At 38.4% G+C, this 21,671-nt stretch overlaps 1 protein-coding gene across 7 annotated transcripts in view; it reads left to right on the top strand.

Annotated features, from left to right (window-relative positions):
• Positions 1-21,671, top strand: part of TJP1 (tight junction protein 1) — a 198,811-nt gene that overhangs the window by 151,620 nt on the left and 25,520 nt on the right. For all 7 annotated transcript variants that reach the window (XM_056346041.1, XM_056346037.1, XM_056346036.1 and 4 more), the window contains 9 exons: positions 2,127-2,183; positions 8,347-8,471; positions 8,685-8,787; positions 10,308-10,587; positions 11,170-11,273; positions 12,026-12,194; positions 12,554-12,698; positions 18,835-18,971; positions 21,394-21,499. In XM_056346041.1, coding sequence (XP_056202016.1) covers positions 2,127-2,183; positions 8,347-8,471; positions 8,685-8,787; positions 10,308-10,587; positions 11,170-11,273; positions 12,026-12,194; positions 12,554-12,698; positions 18,835-18,971; positions 21,394-21,499 — 1,226 coding nt within the window. The remainder of the gene's footprint in view (positions 1-2,126; positions 2,184-8,346; positions 8,472-8,684; positions 8,788-10,307; positions 10,588-11,169; positions 11,274-12,025; positions 12,195-12,553; positions 12,699-18,834; positions 18,972-21,393; positions 21,500-21,671) is intronic.

The following is a 21,671-nucleotide window of genomic DNA, read 5'->3' as shown; positions in this document are numbered from 1 at the left end:
TCAGAAGCATGTTACATAGGTCATTTCCAAGTCTCTTAGTCATCGTTTAGCTGTTCTAGTTACCTTATCCTGCTCTGACTCAGGGATTGCTGGTTCTCCCAGATTCAGCAGGAGTAGTGCTTAGCTGGTTAAACTGGGTTTTATGTCTTTGCCCTACCCAGAACCAGCTGGTGTCTTTGCACTGTGCTGTGTTTACCAAGCTCCAACAGTGAGGCACAAGAACTTGGGGCCATTGAAATCTGGTGCCTCGTTAGCCAAGTAGCTCAGACTGTGCCCTGTGTGGGTGCCTCTGGCTGCTGATGGCGTGTGTACCTGCCCAGTGCTGCCAGGACAAATGTAATAAAAGGACCAGTCGGGTTAGCTTATTTGATAATTGTGGATAGAAATGAGGCAGCCTATATAAAGTAAAATGTGAATTGTGACTTTTGCAGTCATTTATTGGATTCCTGTTGCACCTTTTTCTGAACAGGAGCTACTTAAAGCCTTTTCTTTTAGAAGTTTACTTGCAGAGATAATTCTTCACTTGTTGATGAAATGTTTAGCCTAAGAAGCTCTTGCCAAAACTAAGACAGAATGAGAGCATCAGAAATAGGGAAGAAAATCAGTATTCATTAACCGTTTAGCAAGCAAAACATTCCGGGTTTTTTTGAAGATGGCTTTGTGTGTGTAAATTGTTACTATTTTAATACATACTTGGTCTACTTTAAAAAAGCTGGAGAAAAATAATCTAATTCTGGAGTAGAGTTGAATCGATTTGTAATACAAGGGAGTAACATTTGGTTCTGAATGGAGGGGAAAACAAGCTGTTTGAATGAAATATAGCCCAATTAAATTGCGCCAACACTTTCAGGAGAAGTGAACCCTGAAAGAGAAATGAGCAGTAATGTAGCACATCCTAAGCATTGAAATTAAAGCACAGCATGTGGAGGGAAAAAACCCACAGCTTTTTTGGGTCATGAGGAGAACTCTCTTTTTAAACATAGTTGCAAATTCTGATCTTATGAAATTGGATAAAGTTTTCAGAGGTATTGAATGTGAGAGTAAACAGGCCTGCTCCTGTTCGGTATTACAGTACAGAAATGGATTAAAAGTTAGGAGTGCTTGTAGTCACTTAGCTTCTGTAACTGAAACAAATCGAGTAAAGTACACTTTTCAAAAAACCCCCACTCCCATATTGCAGAGATGTTCATGTTCTGATTCTGCTCTTCAGTTAGTGGATTGCTTGCTTATGGGAGGGGAGGGTATGGAGCAAAACACCGGGCACTCTCTGGAAAAGCAGAAAATCTAGCAGCAGGATAGCGGGGGACTTCATGCTGTTTGCTGTGGATTTCCTGCTGCCTTTCTGCTTGTTTTCAAGCCTTTGGCTGTGCTAGTTTTTCCTCCCTCACACGATTTCCCCCTTTCCAAATACTTGGTGGTCGTGGCACATTAAGTAGTGCAAAGTGCCTGCTTTTCTAAGCAGAAATGCAGATATGTAAATATTGTCATAATGTTACTGTTTAATCTAGTTCTCTTAGAGAGGACCTTGTTTGTTTGTGCAGTGCTACTGTTCAAAGAAATTGGCCTGTGCTAAACTGGGGAGTCTGTTAAATGTGACCTGTATGCATGATACAGTAGCACAGGTAATATAATCTGTACCTGGGCATTCATGAATTAGCGGTAATCTACATATAGTTAAAACAAGCAAAAAGAGAATGTTCACAAAAGTATGAATATGTAAGTTAGAATATAAAGACGACTGATCACAGTGGAAAATGGAAAGTGAGCCTTGGACCACCTTTACCTACTGTACAATTAGTGAGCAACCAAGAGAACCTACATCACAAATGCTTTTTGTAGTCCTTCCCTTTAAACTTCATAACTTCAAGTTCTGAAATATATAACAATTAGAAGTCTATTTTGCCTATTATTCCCCCTGCCCCCCTTCCCTAGGAGCACGGGAAGTTCAGATGTGACATATAAAGACAGGAAATGTGTAACAAATGAGCCAGCCCTACTTCTCTGTAGGTATTCTATATGAATATTAATGTTCCTTTTGAGTGTAAGTTTCTATTTGTGGTATTACACAGTGGTTTAGTACAGCTCTTGACAGTGAGGTCTAATCTTTGGGTTTTTTTCCTCCTTAGAGCACAACAATGGAAGAAACAGCTATATGGGAACAACACACAGTGACTCTTCACAGGGTAAGTTCGTACAATTGGTTGTGTGTGCTTAATGCAGGATACTGGTAGCTTTTGAAAACAATAGGAAAAAGCCAGATGTCAGGAAGTAAAAGAAAAGGAAACTGTCATATTCCTTTGTTTAAATTTAGAAGTGTTGTAAAAGCTCCATTTGATAGTAGCTGTATTTGTTTGTTGGGTTTCAGAGTTAAGCCTGCCTACAAACAACCATGCCAGAAACAAAGCTTTAGATTACTTCTGTATGTAACTGAAAGCAGTTAAAAATCTTCAGTGTTCATTAATGATTGCATTGTAACTATACTTAAGTGTTTTAAAACTCTTTTTGCAGGGGCATAAAACAGTGTAGTCAAGTTTAAAAAAATGCGTTCGTAACCGCTGCATTTGTTTGCCTCTTTCTTAAATTAGTGGCTGAAAAAAGTGATTTTTTGGGTGGTCAGAATGTGCACCTTACACAAAGGAATGTGTACTAGGAATCAGTGAGTAGAAAGACAATTTTGCATTTAGACTGGCTCCTCTTACTTGAGTTACTCTTAAACTAAATTGATTTCTGATGTTGCTATTGTGAAGCTGTATAAGAGAGGCAATAAGGAATGAATCGCTTAGGGAAGTCAGAACAAGGTAGGATGCCGTTTCTGGCAGCAGCTTAGCATTAAAGTGACCGTGGAATCATGGCCCAGATAGCTATATTCATTCCAACAAAAGGGAGATGCACAAGAGTTTTTCTCAAGGGAGCAAGTTACATAATTTGTCGTCAGTTCCTCAGCATAGAATCAAGGCATTTTAGAACTGTAGCATTGATCAGATGAATGGACCTTTGTGACTAAAGACGTGTACGTATAGATCAGCTGGTCAGACAAAATGGTAATTCTCTGTACAGACCTATTATCTGTTTATTCTAATGAGTGTAATGTTGCTGATTCAAAATAACATTTTAGTACCTGCCCTCCTAAGGAGAGAACATTTATGCTGTTTGACCAGAATACTGTCTAACCAAGTACCCTGTCGCTTAACTGCAACTGCATGCTGAAAGAAAAGAATCAGTAAAACCAAAAATGTGTAGTGGTACTTACCTAGGCTACTCTTCCAACAATTTTTAGGTCAAGAAGTTCTCGAGCAAAAAGTAATACTTGTATGATTATGTGTAATTGCATTTTTCTCTTGAAGCTGTCCAGTCATCCCTGGAACCTGTGTAAAGTTCATTTTTTTTTTTTTTTAAATTCATATTACTGATTAAATCAGTACTCCTCTGTTCAAAACCAAACAAAACACTACAGCAATTTGTTACCGCCAACCAATACGAGGTTGTCTAGTAGACCTGGTGATAGCTTAGTTTCTCCTGAAGGGGATATCTTTCTGGTTAAGTGGAGCATTAACTTCAGTGAGACCTTAAAATAACAAGTTCAGTCGTTTTGCAGAGGAGTAATGAAATGCTGCAATATGGTGTTACCTTGAAAAAATTTTGAAATAATAAGTAGGAATTAGAAGTCATGTCTTTGTGCTTGCAGCGTAATCAGAAATCCTTGTGTGGTATGAAATGAAAGTGTGATTTGACTATAGTTTTGATGATCGTGTTTTATGTGCCAAACTTCTGATAACTACTGGTTTAACAGTTTTGTGGTAGAGTAAGTATCTCTTATTTAGGTGTTGAAAGCTGATGGCATATACTGTTAATAACAGTAGCATTAATTTAGCCAGTTAAACAATATTTTGCATTTGCCAGATAACAAAACCAAAACTCTTACGCTAACGTTAAGCAAATTGGTGCTTGGAATTTATCCTTAGCTCTGTGAAGAGGATTTAGGAGAGTGACTGCATATTTTGTTGTGGGGTTTTCGATTTTGCTTTTTTATTTGTGACATTCTTGTAGTGTTAGATTATCAAGCACGTGAGGTTATTTCAGTTTAGTTGGACGGAAAGGCATCCAGATCTCTCTTATCCTCAAAGATATCTACAAGTTAATAGATTTGGAATAGGCTCGAAATGCCACTCTCAGTGGTTGTGGAATGTTTTCTTCGTGAGTTTTATCTGCTCTACTTGGCTGAGCTACAGAAGTTCTAGAGACCATCGACTGTCAGCCACACAAAAAACATTTTGAAGAACCAGACTTGCTTTCTCTAGTGAGGCACGCTGAAAAATCCCTCTGATTTTGGCGTAGCTGAGGGCAGTGAACTGGCTGTGAGTGATGGAATTAATGACATTTAACATGTACTGAACTACAGGGTAGGTGCAATTCAGGCCTCGTGTTGCTGGCTTCCTGTTTTATTGGTATGCTTGCAAAGCACCTGGGATTCACCAAACTTTTTTTTGTACATTCTGTCAGTATTTGCCCTCAGAAATGAGGCTAGACAAGTCATGGAAGAAACAGACCTAGAATAATTTTGTTGAAAACCTTAGTAAGTCCCCCTGGGAGAGGCAAGGTCTGGAGTTGGTGTCAGCCTCGATCAACTCTTATCTCTGCCCAAGTACCTGCTTAATGGCAAGCAGATCTGTTGTCCCTCCCAGTGCCCCGAAGCAACTATGTAACTGTGGTTTGTTTTCCCATTTTAATTGGCTTTCGTTAGAGGTATTTGATCAGAACTGCTTAACGAGTAAGGACCGCTAACTTCTATTAGAGTAGGTGATCAACAGTCTTAAAAATAGGGGGGAAATGAAAGTAGTTTGTTAGGTGGCTTGTGTGTTAGCAAAGATAAGTAGAATATTCTTGACTATGTTTACTCCTACTTTGAGACTGATTTTTGTCTTGTTGGTAATTCTAGCACTGATAGTTTTGCTTTGTTTTAAGCCTGTGCTGTTCTCTACTGTAACTCCATTGCTCCTGTATGTGGCAGAGTAGGATTCCTTTACCTCTCCTTGGCTTCCATAAAGGTAGCTGAAACTCTAAAACCAGAAAGCAGATTTAGCAGTAGTAATACAATTTTAGGGAAGTAGATACCATTTGTATGCAATTTCTTTCTGAAGCAAAAAAGCCACATTAGCAGGTACTATGTAAGGTATATATGTAGTCTGCTGATTGGCTTTTTTAACATGTCAGTGTCTGAGGCATTAAACATTTTTAAAATGTTTCCCTGTTGTTATAGGAGGCTGTTATTGATATATAAACCAGTGAATGGCAGTTCTGAAGTATTGTCACATGCCTTGAAAAGATACATGTTTTGTTGTTTGAACATGTTTGGGTCCTGTAACGGCCCTTTAAAAAGGGGTTACTATGGTGTGTCTACCCTTTGGAAGTTGAGCCCTACAGAAGAGACCGGAGTGCTTTACACAGGGAGTTCTTGTGGAAGAATGCAGCTTTGCTCGCTTCTTTTGGAGAGTTTCTTTCTATGACCTTTACTTTCCACAGATGTCATTTCAAATTGGGGACAGAGTATACTTAATCCCAGTAGTTGCAGTATACGTGTGTCAGTTCAGGCACTTTGATATGGGTCAAGCATCTGATTATTTTTTTTTTTGATTTATTTTTAATCCATCTGCTTCAGCTATCTTAGAGAATCTGGAATGGAGCCTATAAGCAGTCTGACTGCTGTGATTTCCCACAGTAGTTGAATTCCAGCGCTATTGTCAATAGATTTACTAGGAACTTTTTGGGGGAGGAGAAGCTTGAACTTCCAACCAAGAGGTTTTGGTCCCTTTCTTTACTACATTTCCAATTTCCTGGAAGTGCTACTTAACTCCTAAAAGATTGAGCCAGTCTCAAGTTCAGTTAAAAGTTTTTCAGGTAACAGTTTATCTTTCATTGAGAGAGCTTCTGTTTTTATGTACTTAAGTGTGAAGGACTTTTAAGGAGAAATGATACACTTCATAAATTGTGTGGGTTACTTCATACTTGGAACTCCAGTTCTGTGTGTCTGTGTCAGATGTTATCTCCTTCTCGCAAAGAACAGAAACCAGGTATGTACGTACCTTTCTGCTTCTCCCGTGCAGCCTTGCTGTGGGAGAACAAAACAGTATGGTTGGGGTTTTTTTGTTTGTTGTTGTCACTACAACATTGACAGGCGAACTTGATGTGGCAGATATTTTTTAAAAAAGCAATTTTAGATAAGATGCATGTTTATGTTATGTATAATTTGTAGTAATCAACATCTTACTATTTCCAGGCGTGTCTAGGAGCTTGGCGCAGTTTTCTGAAGGTAGTTCAGTTTATCATTTATCTCTCAAGACTAGGCAGGCAGCCGGGTAAAATGAAAAGTAGTAAGCTGAGATCTACTGGGAGGTTTCTTACTTGAGCTCTTAAATTTTAAAAAAGATTTGGGGTTTGATTTGAACTTTCTAATTTGTAGTATTTCTTTAGATTTCAGTTTGTTATTAAAAGCCTTTATCTGACTTGTGGTCTCTTGACTGCTGTCTGTATATGAGACTGCATTGTTTCAGAACTTTTTGAAAAGAATAATGTTAAAGTATGAAACTAGTCATCTTAATATTGGTGATTTGGTTTGCAAATCTACTCTAAAAAAATAGTATGGCAAGCAGCAAGGTAAGGTTTACAGTGAGTTTCTGTATCAGCTGGCTTTAGTCTGATTATTGCATTTCTTTTAATGAGTGGAGAACTGTGAGAATTTTTTGTTTATGGTGTAAACAAAGATAGAGACTTTAAATGAAGTTTGGCATAAATGTCTTTATCATCTCTCTCATCTCTTTCCTTCTCCACCCAAATATAGTGCAAACTGAATTCTGTTTGTTAGAGTAATAGAAAACTGAGAGATGAAGCAGTGGCATGAGAGGGGGGAAATATTACTGTGGTGAAAGGGGTTCTTGTTACATATTTTCATAGGCTATTATATATATTCTTTGTCGACTGTCTAAAACATAAAACTGGAAGAACCTCAGCTCTGGTCATAAGTAGTTATTGTGATCCTTTAGACTTGTCGTCCTGCATGGCACAGGGTTTCACTTAGTAATTCTTGAATCCCAGCCATGATTTCTGGTTGATCTGGCTGGAATGTATCTTGAAAAGACGTCCAGTCATCCTTTAATGAATTAAAATGAATGTTAAAGAAGCAGTGAGGTGTGCCCCTCCCCACTCCCCCACACTTGTTAGACCAACTTACTTTCTTAATATGTGTCAACAGTATTTGCAAACTGCTGAAACCAATTTGGGAACAGTGAATTACCAAATCTTTGTTTTAATACTGCGTGGTCATGTTCACTGCTTACAGGCTAAATCTGGACCATCCTTCTATGACCTCTATTTTGAGGGAAATAGGAAACAGGTTTTTTGAGCAGTAATTAATGTCTGAAAAGCTGAATGTCATGTGTCTTGCAGCCAGATGCAGACTGCCGTGTTGCTTCTGCTGTCACTGTAATGTTATGAAGCTCATTGCTAAAGCTTGATAGTGTTTGTCAAAAAATCTGAAAAAGAAAGGAATAAGTCTGCCAGTAAGGAGTGTATGCTATGTGAAATGGAGAGGAGGAATTGACTGAAACTTGATCCTTTCCATACAGTGACTGTATTTTGCAGTTGAAAATTTCAGAATAAGTTCTTGAGCAAAATAGAGCATTTAAATGGTAATGTCCTTCTGACAGTGTTTTCTGGACAGTGATGGAAGACCTAGATAGTTTGCAAATCAGTCATATTTGTAATGTTTATTTCCCACCCTCACTGCTTCCAGGCAGAAGTGTAAGCATCACTGTTATAACCTGAAATACCTAACAGGAATGACTTTTCAGAGCCGTTGACCTTGCTGTAGTGGCAGGTCACCCTAGAGGGAAAAGATTGAAGCAAATTACTTTTGTTAAGATGCAGATGATTTGCAAGTGCTGACAAGGTTTTGATGTATTTAATGGTACAAGTGATCTTGGTATTCCTAAGAACTGAGCCTGCAGTCATGCTGCTGTGTGCTGCGGTCCCGATGGCTGAGCTGAGCGAGGTCAGGCTGGGTAAATACCGTAATGGGAAACCTCAGCGAAAGTGTCGCAGGAAGTGATACTGGTCGGAATTGGTATCTCCATGTGGTGGTACGGTAATTCTAAAAGTGAATTATTTATTTATTATCTTATTTATTAACTCTCTCCTGTTCTTGGATTACATAGCATTGCATGGTTCATTGATCCTTCTTTCTTCCAAAAAGTTATGTTAATCCCATGGGACCTTTCTGTGTTTGACCAGGAATGCGAATTGTAACCATGTAAATATTAGAAAGTGAAAAATATTTCTTTTGTTACGTTATAGGCCCCAGGATTTGGATTTGGTATTGCAATATCTGGAGGAAGAGATAATCCTCACTTTCAGAGTGGTGAGACATCAATAGTTATTTCTGATGTGCTGAAAGGAGGCCCAGCAGAAGGACTGCTACAGTAAGTGCCAAACTACACCTGGATTCTGATTTGGGGGCTTTCATCTTTGTCAGTGGTAGCTTAACCTCCCAGCTCTTTTGCCCTCGAGATACCTATCTGTAATTTGTGTAGTAGGTCTGTAATACAGGTGGTTTGTACAGGGACACTCGTTACTGGAATATTTTGCCTTGGCATAAAGTTTTTATACTGTGTGTTGTGATGTTTTCCATCTAGAGAAAATGACCGTGTTGCAATGGTTAATGGAGTTTCAATGGACAACGTGGAGCATGCATTTGCTGTTCAGCAGCTGAGGAAAAGCGGGAAGAATGCCAAAATTGTAAGTGAATGTCTTGAAGATACAAGCTTACTTACATTCCATAGTTACAGAGCAAAAGTGAAATGGTGTAATGTCTGCTATGAGATATGTGCATGATGCAAGGTACTTGAATAATATGTGCGATGCTTCAGGTTTAAGTGAGGATCATGATGTGTTTATCATTTGGGTCACTCAAGTTTTGTTGGGGTTGTTTTTTTTTTTTTTTAAGTGTGAATGATGATGTTTGGGTAGTGTGGCACTGGATACTTCAGACACCTTTATGGTGAAGTTCTTCTCAGTTTGCCAAAAGCTCAATTTTCAGCTTTGTTTACTATTTCTTTGCTTTCTCAAGTGCAATTCTATTAAGTTTTTCAGAGACTGGTACATGCTTAAGGACTTTACCCAGTGTTCAGGCACTAACATAGTTCTTACACTCAGTAAAAAGTTGGCCACAATGAAGTATAATTATCTTAATTCCTGTAATTTTGTAGGCTTGTTCAGGGAGGATGGCTTTTGAACTCTGCAAAACCATACAGGTCATCACTAAAGGGTAGTAATCTGGCTTTCTGTAGAAATTTGAGATTTATGTTACAAAAAATAGAACACAAATGCACAATGTTTAACAGTCACTTAATTAAAAAAAAAACCAGACTTGTAGGGCTTGTAGAAAGGCTTTTGTGCTAGACAATTTTCTAGTACTCGTGTGCTTTGATACAATTGTGAAAAAGTGTCGTGGTTTGCATTTGTAGATTTAGCAATTCTTTAAAGCTTACACAAAACAAAATGGCAAGCTCTGCAGGGCTTTCAATATCTTGAGTATTTGGTATGTAGATTTATGTAGAGAAAGGCAATTAATGAAAACTTTATGGTATAACTTGGTTCAGATCTGTAACACCTAGCAAACAAATACCTAAACAGAATTGGGTCTTATTCTGGAAAAGCTGTTTACAATAGTGCCAGCCAACTTTGAACTTTCGATGGGAATTCTGCCTTTCCTCCATGGTCTGCGTAAACATTGCTTTGGAAGATTGGGAGGCTTCAAAGTTAGAGGAGAATTACTGTCAATAACACACTGAGTATACAGTAGATTACATGTTAGCAAAAGATGTTTTTAGCAGTTGCCAGTAACTGATTTGTGGGTTTAGGCAAGCAAAGAGGGTGAGCATTCAGATATGCAGCTCTGTGAAGACAGAATATTATGTTATGCTAAAATGGCTATTATCCTTTTGCCACTTTTGCAGAAGTAAAAAAACAAAAACAACCACCCAAACAAAAAAAAAAACCAACCTAAAAGAACTTTAAAAACAAATAACCCCCCCCCGGGCCCCCCCAAAACAACCAGGTTTCTAGTAATCTGTATTGACGAGTCTCCTGTATTCATTAATCGGATAGCATTTTACAATGAGGATGCAAGAATTTGAAGCGTTCACAAATACATCTTTATGTTGTCTTTTGAGTTTTGGGATTAACTTTATTTCAGACATTTAGTAACACCATTAGCATTACACAGCCAGAGGCTGATACCTACTGTTGGGTTGTAGACTATACGAAGGATGAAGAAAATTCAGATTCCAGTGGCTCGACCAGAACCCGAACCAGTGTCTGAAAACGAGGATGATAGCTATGATGAAGAGATACGTGATCCGAGAAGCAGCCGTGGTGGTCCTAGTGCCAACAGAAGGCACGAGAAGAGCTGGGTAAGAGATAGAAGTGCTAGCAGAGAAAGGAGCTTATCACCGAGATCAGACAGAAGGTCTGTTACTTCCAGTCAGCCTACAAAACCTACCAAAGTAACACTGGTGAAATCGAGGAAGAACGAAGGTAAGTTGTATGTAATTCTCGCTAAGACTTTTGCTGGTTTTTAAAGGCCGACCGCTTCAGTCAGCGTTCTGTTAAGGGCTTCGTGGACTGTATGAACAGAGCAGTTAACAGTGTGCTTGCACGTTTTACCAGTGGCTAGCTGAAAACTTAAAACTGCTGTTGTATTTCTGAGTGTTAATATTCCGAAGTACATGTGTTGAAGGGTAAAGTATTATGTAGTGTAAACAAATCCCAGCTGTGCACCTGACATCTGGTAGCCAGTGGCTGCATACCTTCCGTACACTGTAGTTGAGTCTTCAGTGTCTGTCCTCTTTGAAAGAGAGAAAATTGTGGGTAGCATCTAAATTAAGTTATTGAGCAACAGCTGTAATTACAGGCAGAGTTAGAAAAGAGATTGATATAATGGTAAATCCATAGTGTAATTCCATTGCAGCCCTTCATGTGCCAAGTTCATTCTCCTCACTGTGTTTCCAGCGTAAAAATTGTGTAAAGCAGTGCTGTAAAACTTCAGATACCTCTCCTGTTTTTTTACTGCAGCTTCATCAGTTTTCTTTTTTTCTTTTCTTGCTGTTTTATATAAAGAGTATGGTCTACGGTTGGCAAGCCACATATTTGTGAAAGAAATATCACAGGATAGCTTGGCAGCGAGAGATGGCAATATTCAGGAGGGAGACGTTGTACTGAAGGTATAGTAAATGGTGGTCTGTGTTCAAGGGAAAAAACTCATTACTAAAACTGTTCTCAGAATTAGCTCTCTCTTAGTAGCATAGTTTGGTTGTTAGATGTGTAAGTTTTTACTGAGTTATTTCAAAGATCAATAAACTCAAGTATGACTCAGCCTCTCCAAGGAAAGGAAAATTACAAAGCCTCTTTGGTTTTTTGTTCTTTTTGGTATTATTCCCCAGGCCTTATTCAGACAAATAGTGTCAACTGTAAATCCATAATAGAAAACATTTGGGATCGTATGACACTTTGGCCCTACATGCTTAGTTATACAGTGTAATGTTTTGAAATTGTGCTGTTGAGCAACACGAGAACTTGCCTTCAGGTTAAATTTTGATTTTTGTAGAAATCAATATACCCAGGGGGTTTTAATTAATACTAACAATTTCTATTTTAAGATACTGCTGTAAATATGTTGGTGCAGAAAAACGTACCGTTCCTTACTCCACAGAGTATAGCGATGCTGGTTCAAAAAACAACTGAAAAATAATAGAAGTTTTGTATTAGTGGTAGAGGCTTTGTCTTTGAAAGATGAAAATAATTTTCTATATTATGTTATAGTTTGGATAAACCCAGTGGTATTCCATTGTATTGTGGCAATTGGGTAAATATCTCTAGCTGTTTCTAAATATCATCAGACAGAAACCCACTATCTTCCTGGAGACTCACTGTGTTTTTCAGTAAGTTTTTCTGCTCTTTTCTTACTCTGTTCCAGATAAATGGCACAGTGACGGAAAATATGTCCTTAGCAGATGCAAAAACACTAATAGAAAGGTCAAAAGGCAAGTTGAAGATGGTTGTTCAGCGAGATGAACGAGCTACGCTGTTGAATGTCCCTGATCTTTCTGACAGTATTCATTCTGCTAATGCTTCAGAAAGAGATGGTAAGTATAAATAAACCTGATTTCCAGAGGGAGGGAAGAATTCCCTGTTGTGAAGATGTGAAATACCTAAGTGGGCTGAGAGGGCGGGGGGAGAAGAGTTTAGGAGTAGGGTTGTCGTGTGGGTAGATTCTTGTTTGAATGGGATTGAAATCCACACCTTCAAAACAGTGGAGAAAAAGAAACGGTTCCCGTTCTTGCAATTGTTCTTTCAGGGATATGAAGTGTAGTTGTTTTAAAATAATAAACATAGATTTAACATCTTCATAAAAATTCTCTGCAAAAGCTTATTTCCATTTAAGCAGGTCATACCACCATTTTAATTACAATCATTTCATGAAAAAACAACTTTTATTTAACAGACATTTCAGAAATTCAGTCGCTGGCATCAGATCATTCCAACCGATCACATGACAGGCCCCGCCGCAGTCGTTCACGATCTCCTGACCAGAGGTCAGAGCCTTCAGACCATTCCAGACATTCTCCACAGCAACCCAGCAACGGCAGGTGATGGCAGCATTGTATTATTTTTAAATCAACTATTTAATGTGACATATAAGTTGTAGGAGTGCTTGGATTTATACAGTGTGACAAATGCGATGCAGAACTATGGTAGTAGTGATACGACATTCTTTCTAAAGAGATGCAGCTGATAATGATCCAAATTTTCCTAGACTTCAGTAACCTTAGAGCATGGTTGTATGAATGACAATGTAAGTCTGATAGTAATTATATATTAATTAGAAGCATATGCAATTATATTTTCATTTTAGAAAGCAGTTAGCTGCAAGGATATTTAAGATGACAAGTAGCACAGTTCCTATTGAATGTCCAACTTGCATAAACTTGTTGAAATCTTGCTTTATTTAGGCATAGGCCTTTGTGTTTTCTTCACTGTCTTTCTTTGAAAGTTATCTGTTTCTGAATATATTTAATTCCTACATAATAAGGCATCTTGCACAGCAGATTCAGCTTTTGGAATGTAGTTTTTACTGTTTCAACTTGGTAGTGGGACATGCACGATGATTGTGAAGTAGGTAAGTAATTTTATATGAATTCAGAGAGAAGTAATCTGTTGTGTGGTTTGGATTTTTTGTCTTCCGTGTGAAACGTTAGTCTTGCATAATGTAAATCCATCCTGGTTTGCATTTCTGCAGTTCGGAATGGACATTTTAATTTACTGGAGTAGAATTTCAATGTTGGTTTTTAGATTCTACTAAATGTTTGTAAGAGAGAAGTTTGCCTTTGAGTGTTCATAGGTGATGGAGCAAAAGCTAGAATTGATCTGTGGCATATTCAAAGTTCAGAGCCTGTATCTGAAGACTTCTAGATGCTGTCAAAAATTCTGAAAAGCAAGTTGCGGCTGGCTGTTCCATGAAACTGGGATATGCCTGTGATTGGTTATTAATAACATTTTGTTTGTCCAGGGGAAAATAGCATACCTTCAAGGTTTTTAGAGTCTTTTAAGGGTTGGCAAAATTGCAAGATAGATATTACCTGCGTGTAAACTTAGTTGGTGTTATGGATTACAGGCATTTTTGCTGTTCTTCCATGTATGTTGTTTGGAGGGATCACAAGGCATGTTTTTTTTGAAGTATGAACCCCATATTACTGGGAAAAACTGAAAAGCTGGGTCCCAGATGCAGGGATTTAGTTGTGAAGGTTGTGAGGTCTCTGTCAGATTTAAATTTTAAAACCTTTATTTCTTGACATGCATTTCTGATGCAGTGTGAAAAGAGCTTGTGGAGGGATGAACAACAACAAAAAAATCCATCAAAACTGAAACTATGACTGACTTACCTAGTGTTAGTGCTTTCCGGTCCTATTACAGTGGTTTAGGTAGATGGTCTCTTCCTCCCTATGGACTACGCTGTCAGAATTAAATCCTTCCTGAGAAGGAACTTTGAAGTTATCTCCACTCTGAATGCATCCGCTGTATCTACTTTATGAGCAAGAGCTACCTTGGCATGGATTGACTTCCTGTTGGCCGTGTCCCTTTCAAGATCAGAAAATCTGGGCCCTGAGCCGCGTGAAGAAAAGCACGTTAAAAGCAAGTTCTTTTTGTAGTGGTTATGTGTGCAAGTTCAAATCTACTATAGGATCATATTAGCTGCAGCTGATTCATTTTGTAAAATTCGGTGGAAAATTGGAAGGAATAATAAGCTTGAGAACAACAAGCTGAGGAAGAAAAGGTGCAAAAAGTCTTCAAACTGAGCTTCAGGAGGACATGAAAAATGTATTGAAGATAATGAGTCTTTATTTAGATAGTGTTCTGCCAATTGTTTGTATGTTAATGAGGAGAGAGACTGACCCTTAGGTGTGCACTGGCATACAGGAATCTGCCAACAGACTTGCGTCACTCCTGCTTCGGGGTCTGTCAGGGTCTTCATGTTGTCCATCTTTCACTGTTCCATAGTGGTATGGATGCCGGTGTGCCGGCAGTCTTCCTGGATATAGAATTTCCACAAACACTGCCGTTTGAATGTTCTGTCAAAGCATTAAATAGCACTTTAGTTTTCTTTAGTCCAGAGGAAGTTCCCAGATGTCTCTTGAACAGGCTTTCTAAAACTCAGATTCTAGAACACGTTCGTCTTAATTTACTAATAAAAAGGACTATCCTTTTGTGGTTTTTCACTTGCAGAGGATTGCAAATTACCCATCGTTGGTCTTGAAAAGAATACAGAGAATGAATCTTAGAAGTCTTCAGGTATAGCTGTGGAGACTTGCAATATTTATAGCCAGCTGGTGCTGAATTGGGTACCAAGTGAAATAGGTATGTTCTGGCTTTGAGGAGGAGCTCAAAGTTTTAAAGGTTAAGTATAGTTTTAGGAGATGCATGTAATATTAAAGATATGCAGAACAACAACTGTTCAGGCAAAGGAAAAATGAATCTTAAACACAGAATATTGGATTACAGAGTTGCCTTGTGTTTAATCTTTGTTTAATGTTAAGAGCTGTATTTAAAAAGCTAGAATGAGCAAAGAGGACTCTGCATGCTGAGTTGGAGAGTACTTCACAGTGGAGCTGTCACATATATCCTTTCTTACCTGTCTGGTCTTACTGCTGGCAGTAACAAGTTGTTGGACTAGATAAGCTTTTGGTGTGACCCATCCTGAAAAGTGGCATTTCTAGCCGGGTGCTGGCGAGCCTGCCAAATTACAGCTCTGGGCTGCCCTTTACCAGCTGAAAACCCCCACTTGGAAACATTTTCCTCTGCTGCCTTCCTCACCTTGCTGCTGGAATAGCAAAAACATTTTCTGATGTTCTTAACACTTCAACCTCAGCAGGAAAGGTGCGGTAGCTTGAAGAAATACCTGTAGAGGTCATCATCGTTTCTAGAAGGATAAGGCTGACTTCTGTAATACAGCTGTCAATTTATACATAGCGTGAGACACTTGTTCTGTCCATTTTCAAAACAAGTTGAAAAACTGGAGTATAGGACAGAAATCAACCCTCTTTTGGCTGTACATAGGAAGATGGCTCTTGGCTCTTACTATCTTCTCATGCTCAACAATCTGAGATGTGCTAAAACCTCACTTTTGGAAAGAGCCTGTGTGTTCATGTTTTCCAAAACTTTTTCTGTGCAAACAAAAACTGTTGTTGCAGATAATATTTTTTTTTTTTTTTTCCCCTTCTGAATCAATAGCTATGGTTGATGGCACTAGTGTTTGTAGCTGACTGCATTTTGTGACTGAAGGTTATTTAAAAATGCTTGTGCTAGGCATAACTTAACAAAAATAAAGGAGGGGAGGGGAAGTGATGTAAAGGAGGGCCTGACACAGCACAGATGTGAAGCAGTGCACACAGTGGACAACGTGCCTGTCTCTTGGGAAGTGCAGCTGACAGTTTCTAGCAAGTTTCCATCACCTAGAACCAGTGACAGCATCAAGTTGTTTCCTGTATCATCTCGCAATGTGAAATATTCAGTGCTTACTGGACAACTTAGGCAAAATCAAGAAAAATTCTACTCTCTTGCTGTTCTGACTTTTTTCTTCCTTTTTGTTCTACCACAGTTGTGTTTGTCAGCTTTTTCCCATTTAAACTTTGCTGTCTTACATGGAGTAGAACTGCTTCTGCAGGCATTTCAGTTGCAGGGTGTTTGCCTGCATGCATAGCAGTAGCCCAGTCTAGAAGCAAATGCTTTAGGTGTTTACCCGACTGTATTTCATGCGATGCTCTGTGTCTTGTTTTAGTTACTGAGAGCTGTTTTCTTCCATATTTATGCTCTTTTATGATACACACAGGTGTAAAAGCAGCATAAAATTACAGGGGTTTTGGACTGTGTGGAGAGGAAACATAAGATTAACTTTGTGTAGTAACTGCAGTATTTTTTTGCTTTATTTTTAATGCAAAACTGACCCTACTTTTTTGGAATGATGCTTCTGTTAAGTGTTAGGAGATGATTGGAAATGGATAGAGAGGGCTCGTGGGGAAACCTTCTGTAATATCTCATTAACTAGTGCTCATTACCCAGAAATCTTTGGATGATGAGGGGAATTAGTTTACTGTAGGACTTTTGTTTGTAAGACACTTAGTTTGCATTTAAACCGCTAAAAGTGTGTGTCTGTTTTAACAAGCCAGGAACTATTTTCCAAGGAATGAGGAATCTAGTCATATTTTCAGTCTAGGGCTGAACTTAAAATACGTAAGCTTTTTAGCTTACGTGCCTGATTTTATGTACAAATGAAAATATGCTGGAAATCTGAAAGAAGAAAAAAAATTTGTTGTTGAAGTTTTGGAATAAAGTAGAAAGACAAATGCTGTTTTCATTTTGCTAGACGTAATGGTTTTAGCATCATTTTAATCAAATCCGGAAGCCCCCCAAAAGGGGTTTGTCTGAATAGAAAAGGCACAAATAAGGATTTTAAAGATTACTGTACTTGGTTTTGCCAATGACTTAACAAGATGGTTGCTTACAGTGCAATGGTGCCTGTGTCTCCCCAGATTTTTGTGGTGGTTGCTGTATTGTTCTGTATTCTGGGGTTTTTAAGCGTCCTTCAGGCACACAGTTTTGAAACTGGCAGAAGAAAGTACTGAAAAGTCTTAGTGTATCTTGGCTGAATAGCTGAGCTTTGTGATGTTTCAAACTTCACATTGCTTCAGGAAAGCATATTCTGATTGTATTTAGATGTTTACCATTTTATTTTCTCATGCGTCTTGAATGAGTAGATTTGCCGGGGTTGGTTTTCTGAAGTCATACTTCCAACTCTCAAAGTATCGGTTCTGATTAAAATAAACAGCCTTTACTCGTATAATAGATTTTTTTTGATACACTTGTACTTTATGTAAAATGATCCTTATTATTGCCTAGTAGCACCATCTAGCTGTTGGTAGTGAAAAACTCTTCTTTTTTCCCCCCAATATAGATCTCTCCTTTATGAGAGGAGATGGGCTTGCACCTACTGACCAAGCTGTTGTTATCTTTGAGGAAGTACCTTTTTTCCTCTTCTTGGCAATTCAGTCTGATATTATATAAAAAGCCGTGATTTGTGTCTGTCTTCTTTCAGATACTTTTTATATCCTTGCTTATTTGCCAGCTCTCAGGAATTGAATAGATATTTTGAGCATCTCATGGTTATTTTAATTCTTTTTAGAATGTGCATGCTCTGGAATTAAGACTTTCTTTTTGGTATATTGATCTGTTTTTGGTTTTTTCAGCTAATTATTAATGTCCATCTGCTCTGACCCTTTGAAATTATTTACTAATCAACAGATAGCAGTGTAACAGTCTTACTTCAACATACAGCACGTCTTCTGTTGAGTACTGCTGTGGTACAGCTCGTAGCTGTACCTCTATATAACAGTATAAAAATACCTGATCTCTTGAGCTCTAAAGGTATAGAAATTATGTTATTTTGTGCTTTAGTTGTCATCATTTAAAGAACGACAACAGATTTCTGCTTTTTTTTAACTTGTCATATATGCTTTTGTTTTGCACTGTAAGCATGCATAGGAAATGCATAAGAAGCACTGAGTTGTCTTTTTACTCAAATACGTGGGTGACTGAGTGCATGAGAAGCACTCCTGTTGTGTAATAGCTGTGGGTTGAAGGCTTCATCCTTTCTGAAGACTGAGAAATCGGGGCATGTTTGTGCTTTGCCTTTCATCTCTGCAAAAACCCACGAAGAGCCAAACCGGCAGCACTTGTGTTCCAGGGCAGCTACCACACAAAGGAACTGATAAATTAGCTTGATTGCAATGAAGCTTAAGAACTAAGTCTAAAAATCCATGATTTCTACAGGGAGGGGTGAGAAAAAGACCACTGTAACTGCTCTTCTCCCCTTCTTCCCTTTGCTTCTCAGTTTCTTACATAGCTTCCAATGTACAGCCCGTGTGTACAACTTCTGTGCTTGTAGCAGAGAGCAGTCTGTTTCACCATGACCACTTTCTTTCTAAATAGCCATATATAAAGAAGTCTTTTTATTGATGTGAAGTTAGGGACAGAATGCTTGGATTAAGAAATGAAAATAATATTATTAATAATGTGATAGCCAAAGAACAAAACCTTGTTAAATAGTAATTGGTAATTCTTTACCCACCAAACCTGAACTTCATGGATGAAAGGATTTATTCTTTAGTCTTAGTAGACCAAGGTCACAGAAACATTTCTATATGCGGAGTGGGATCTTTCTCTCTAATACAGTCATCGAAGCAGAGAAGATGAGAGAGTAACTAAACCGGGAGCTGTCTCTACACCTGTAAAGAATGCAGATGATCTTTCTAAAACTGTAGAAGAGGTGGCAGTTGAAAGAACTGAAAAACAAACTCCACCACTACCAGGTAAAGACATTAAAATGTATTAATTATGCATGTTGTTGAGAATGGATGACTGGTAAAGACTTCATGCCATCGCGTATTTGTGGGATGATTTTTTAAAGTCTTGGAACAGTCCGAGTCCTAGTTACTTCTGTTTCTGTATATGAACAGTCTTTGGAGCCATAACCCTATTTATGTCTTACTAGAGTTTTGGTCCTGAAAACCTAAGCTGTGGGGTCTGCCCATTATCTGGGGGTTGAACTTTAGTGTTTAGGGCTGTATTTATAGATGATGGTTGTAAAGAGGTTTGTCCTGATATCTCAAGCAAGGTTAAAAGTGGCATTTCTTTTTTGAGTGTCGAGCAGTAGACTGGTTCTTATAGGTTAGTCTAGCAGGCTGTATTTAAACAGGATGGTGTCAAGCCTGTTGAGAACTACTGTTCCTAAGACACAACTCGGAACACCCTGAAATACTTCGTTACTGTAGCACTTAGAACTCAGTCATGGACTAAGCATTTTAACAAGTGCAGTCCAACTCCTAAAACCAGAACAAAATCTTCCTTTTTTTTTCCAGAGGGAATGGTAAGCTAAATGGCACCAGATAAAAAAGATAAAAATGCCTTTTATCTTTATGGTATAAAGAAAAAACATAAGATGATACCATGACAGGACACTCTTCTGGGCAGGCTGACTTAGAAGATTTGTTTTTGTTTACAGAATGAGGCACTTTAGTGAAATTATAGGTGTAGAAAGAGGAGCTGTGCAGATGGTTCAAAGGCTGGGTAGAATGAGAAAAGGTACATTCCAGCCTGAAAATATTTGTGGATTTAGGAATGAGCAGTGATGCTTCTGCAAGTAGTATTCAGTAGCTCGGTGAAGAATTGGAAGAGTTACGATCTTGATAGACTCTGGAAGATCTTGAAAATTACAGCATTAGGTTCTCTGATGCAGCAGCCATTCGTAAAAATATTGTCTTTGTCAAAACACCTTTTGTAGTGGTGTTAAGAAAAAATGCAAATGAAGTAAGTTGGTATTTGCCTGGATAGAAGGAGGATGTAGCAGTGAGATTAGAAAGATGAATTTTGTATTTCTGTAAGACGCTGAAGATTAATACTTGGCATAATAGAAAGCCAGCCAGGATAGGAGATCCTTGAGGTGGTTCTTAATCCAAAGTAATATACTAACGATTGGTTTGAGGGACTGGCAAGCAAGTAATAAGTACTGTGGGGATTTTGGTGGTTAGAGGAGAAGAAGAAATGTTCTGTTGTTGGGTGAGTGGGAAGAGGCACATGGAAACATTTAGTTTGGATGGGAGGAGATGTAGGCCAGTACATAAAGATAATGTTTAAACTTGTGTCTGCAGATAAAAATAACTTGCTGTAATATATAGTCTGAAATTAAAAGGTGCAATAAAGGGTATAATCCTTTAACAGCCTCACAGAAAGCTCTAGGGAAATGAGGATCTTGCAAAGACTGTAATGAAAATGTGGTTAGAAAAGTAGTTGGCAGATTCTGTGGCAGTTTGCTGCTTAGACTTAAGAGCAAGACAACTGTCACGGTTGATTGTGTCAGAGGAGGATGGAAGGAGAGTATTTGTTCAAAGAGCTCATCAGAGGCTTAGGCCAGGAAAGGGCTGTCAAAGACTTACAGTAACACAGCATTTTCCTTTATGGTAGGGACAAAAGGCACATTAGAAAAGGCATTATTACCAAAGTGTCTGAAATTCCCAATTTCAAACTAGTCTATTCAGTGATTTGAAAGGAAGACAGCACAGTTGTTGGGAAGATCCGGGATATTAGACAGCTTGAAGCCAGTCTAATTTGAAATAACTTTTTTTAAATGTGCAGAGATAAGCCTTAAATACAAATTCTCTTATCCATGACCAACCACGAAGCGGAGAAGAGCCCCTGTTAGCATTCGTTACTGAGGGGAGACTGCAGTGGCTGTTTCTTCCCAGTGACTCTAGGGAATCTGTGCAGCAGAGCCATAGTAAGTGCTTATCTTTAAAAACCACCGAAGTATTGAAATCTGCTGACCTCAAGGTATGCAGCAGCAGTTCAAGTGGTTTTTGGTATTTTTGTTTCAAAAATTGAGTTCTTGAGGGAAGAGAGCCAATGGAAAACAAAGATGTTAGATAAATTAAGGTGAGAAACAGCAGGGTTGAAAGTGGTCATGTGAGCATGAAGTCTTCTAGTTCTTGTTGTTTTATGTTGTACAGAGGAAGTTGTGGGATTTTTACTGAAGTAATAGTTAGGCCAGTAATCATACTGCTTTCAATGGCATGGTGAGAGCATCTTCTGTTGTTGTAAGTTTCTAATATTTAACTAAGTGGATTTAAGTGGCGTAGAGGAAGGCTACTGAAAAAGTCATTAAGCTCTTAAGTTAGCTTTACTTTCTCATCTTTACATGACCAAATGGACATTTGAAATCTTCTGATATTTTAATAGAACCAAAGCCAGTGTATGCACAAGGAGGTCAGCCAGATGTGGATTTACCAGTCAGTCCATCTGATGGTCCCTTACCCAATTCAACCCATGAAGATGGAATGCTTCGGTAACGTAACTCTGAACTCTATCTGGATCTGCCTGGCCCTTGAGCAAAACAAGTTTTTATCCAGGGTGATGAGCAACCTGTATAAGTGGTCTGTTGTGAAGTCCAATATGCTGTCCTGACACTTCTGTACAGAAATATTAGAATGATGACTTTAGGTTTATTCCTGAGCCTT

This window comes from Falco biarmicus, chromosome 7 (genome assembly GCF_023638135.1).
Source record: "Falco biarmicus isolate bFalBia1 chromosome 7, bFalBia1.pri, whole genome shotgun sequence".
Lineage (NCBI taxonomy): Eukaryota > Metazoa > Chordata > Aves > Falconiformes > Falconidae > Falco > Falco biarmicus.
This window is presented reverse-complemented; position numbering and strand designations above follow the sequence as displayed.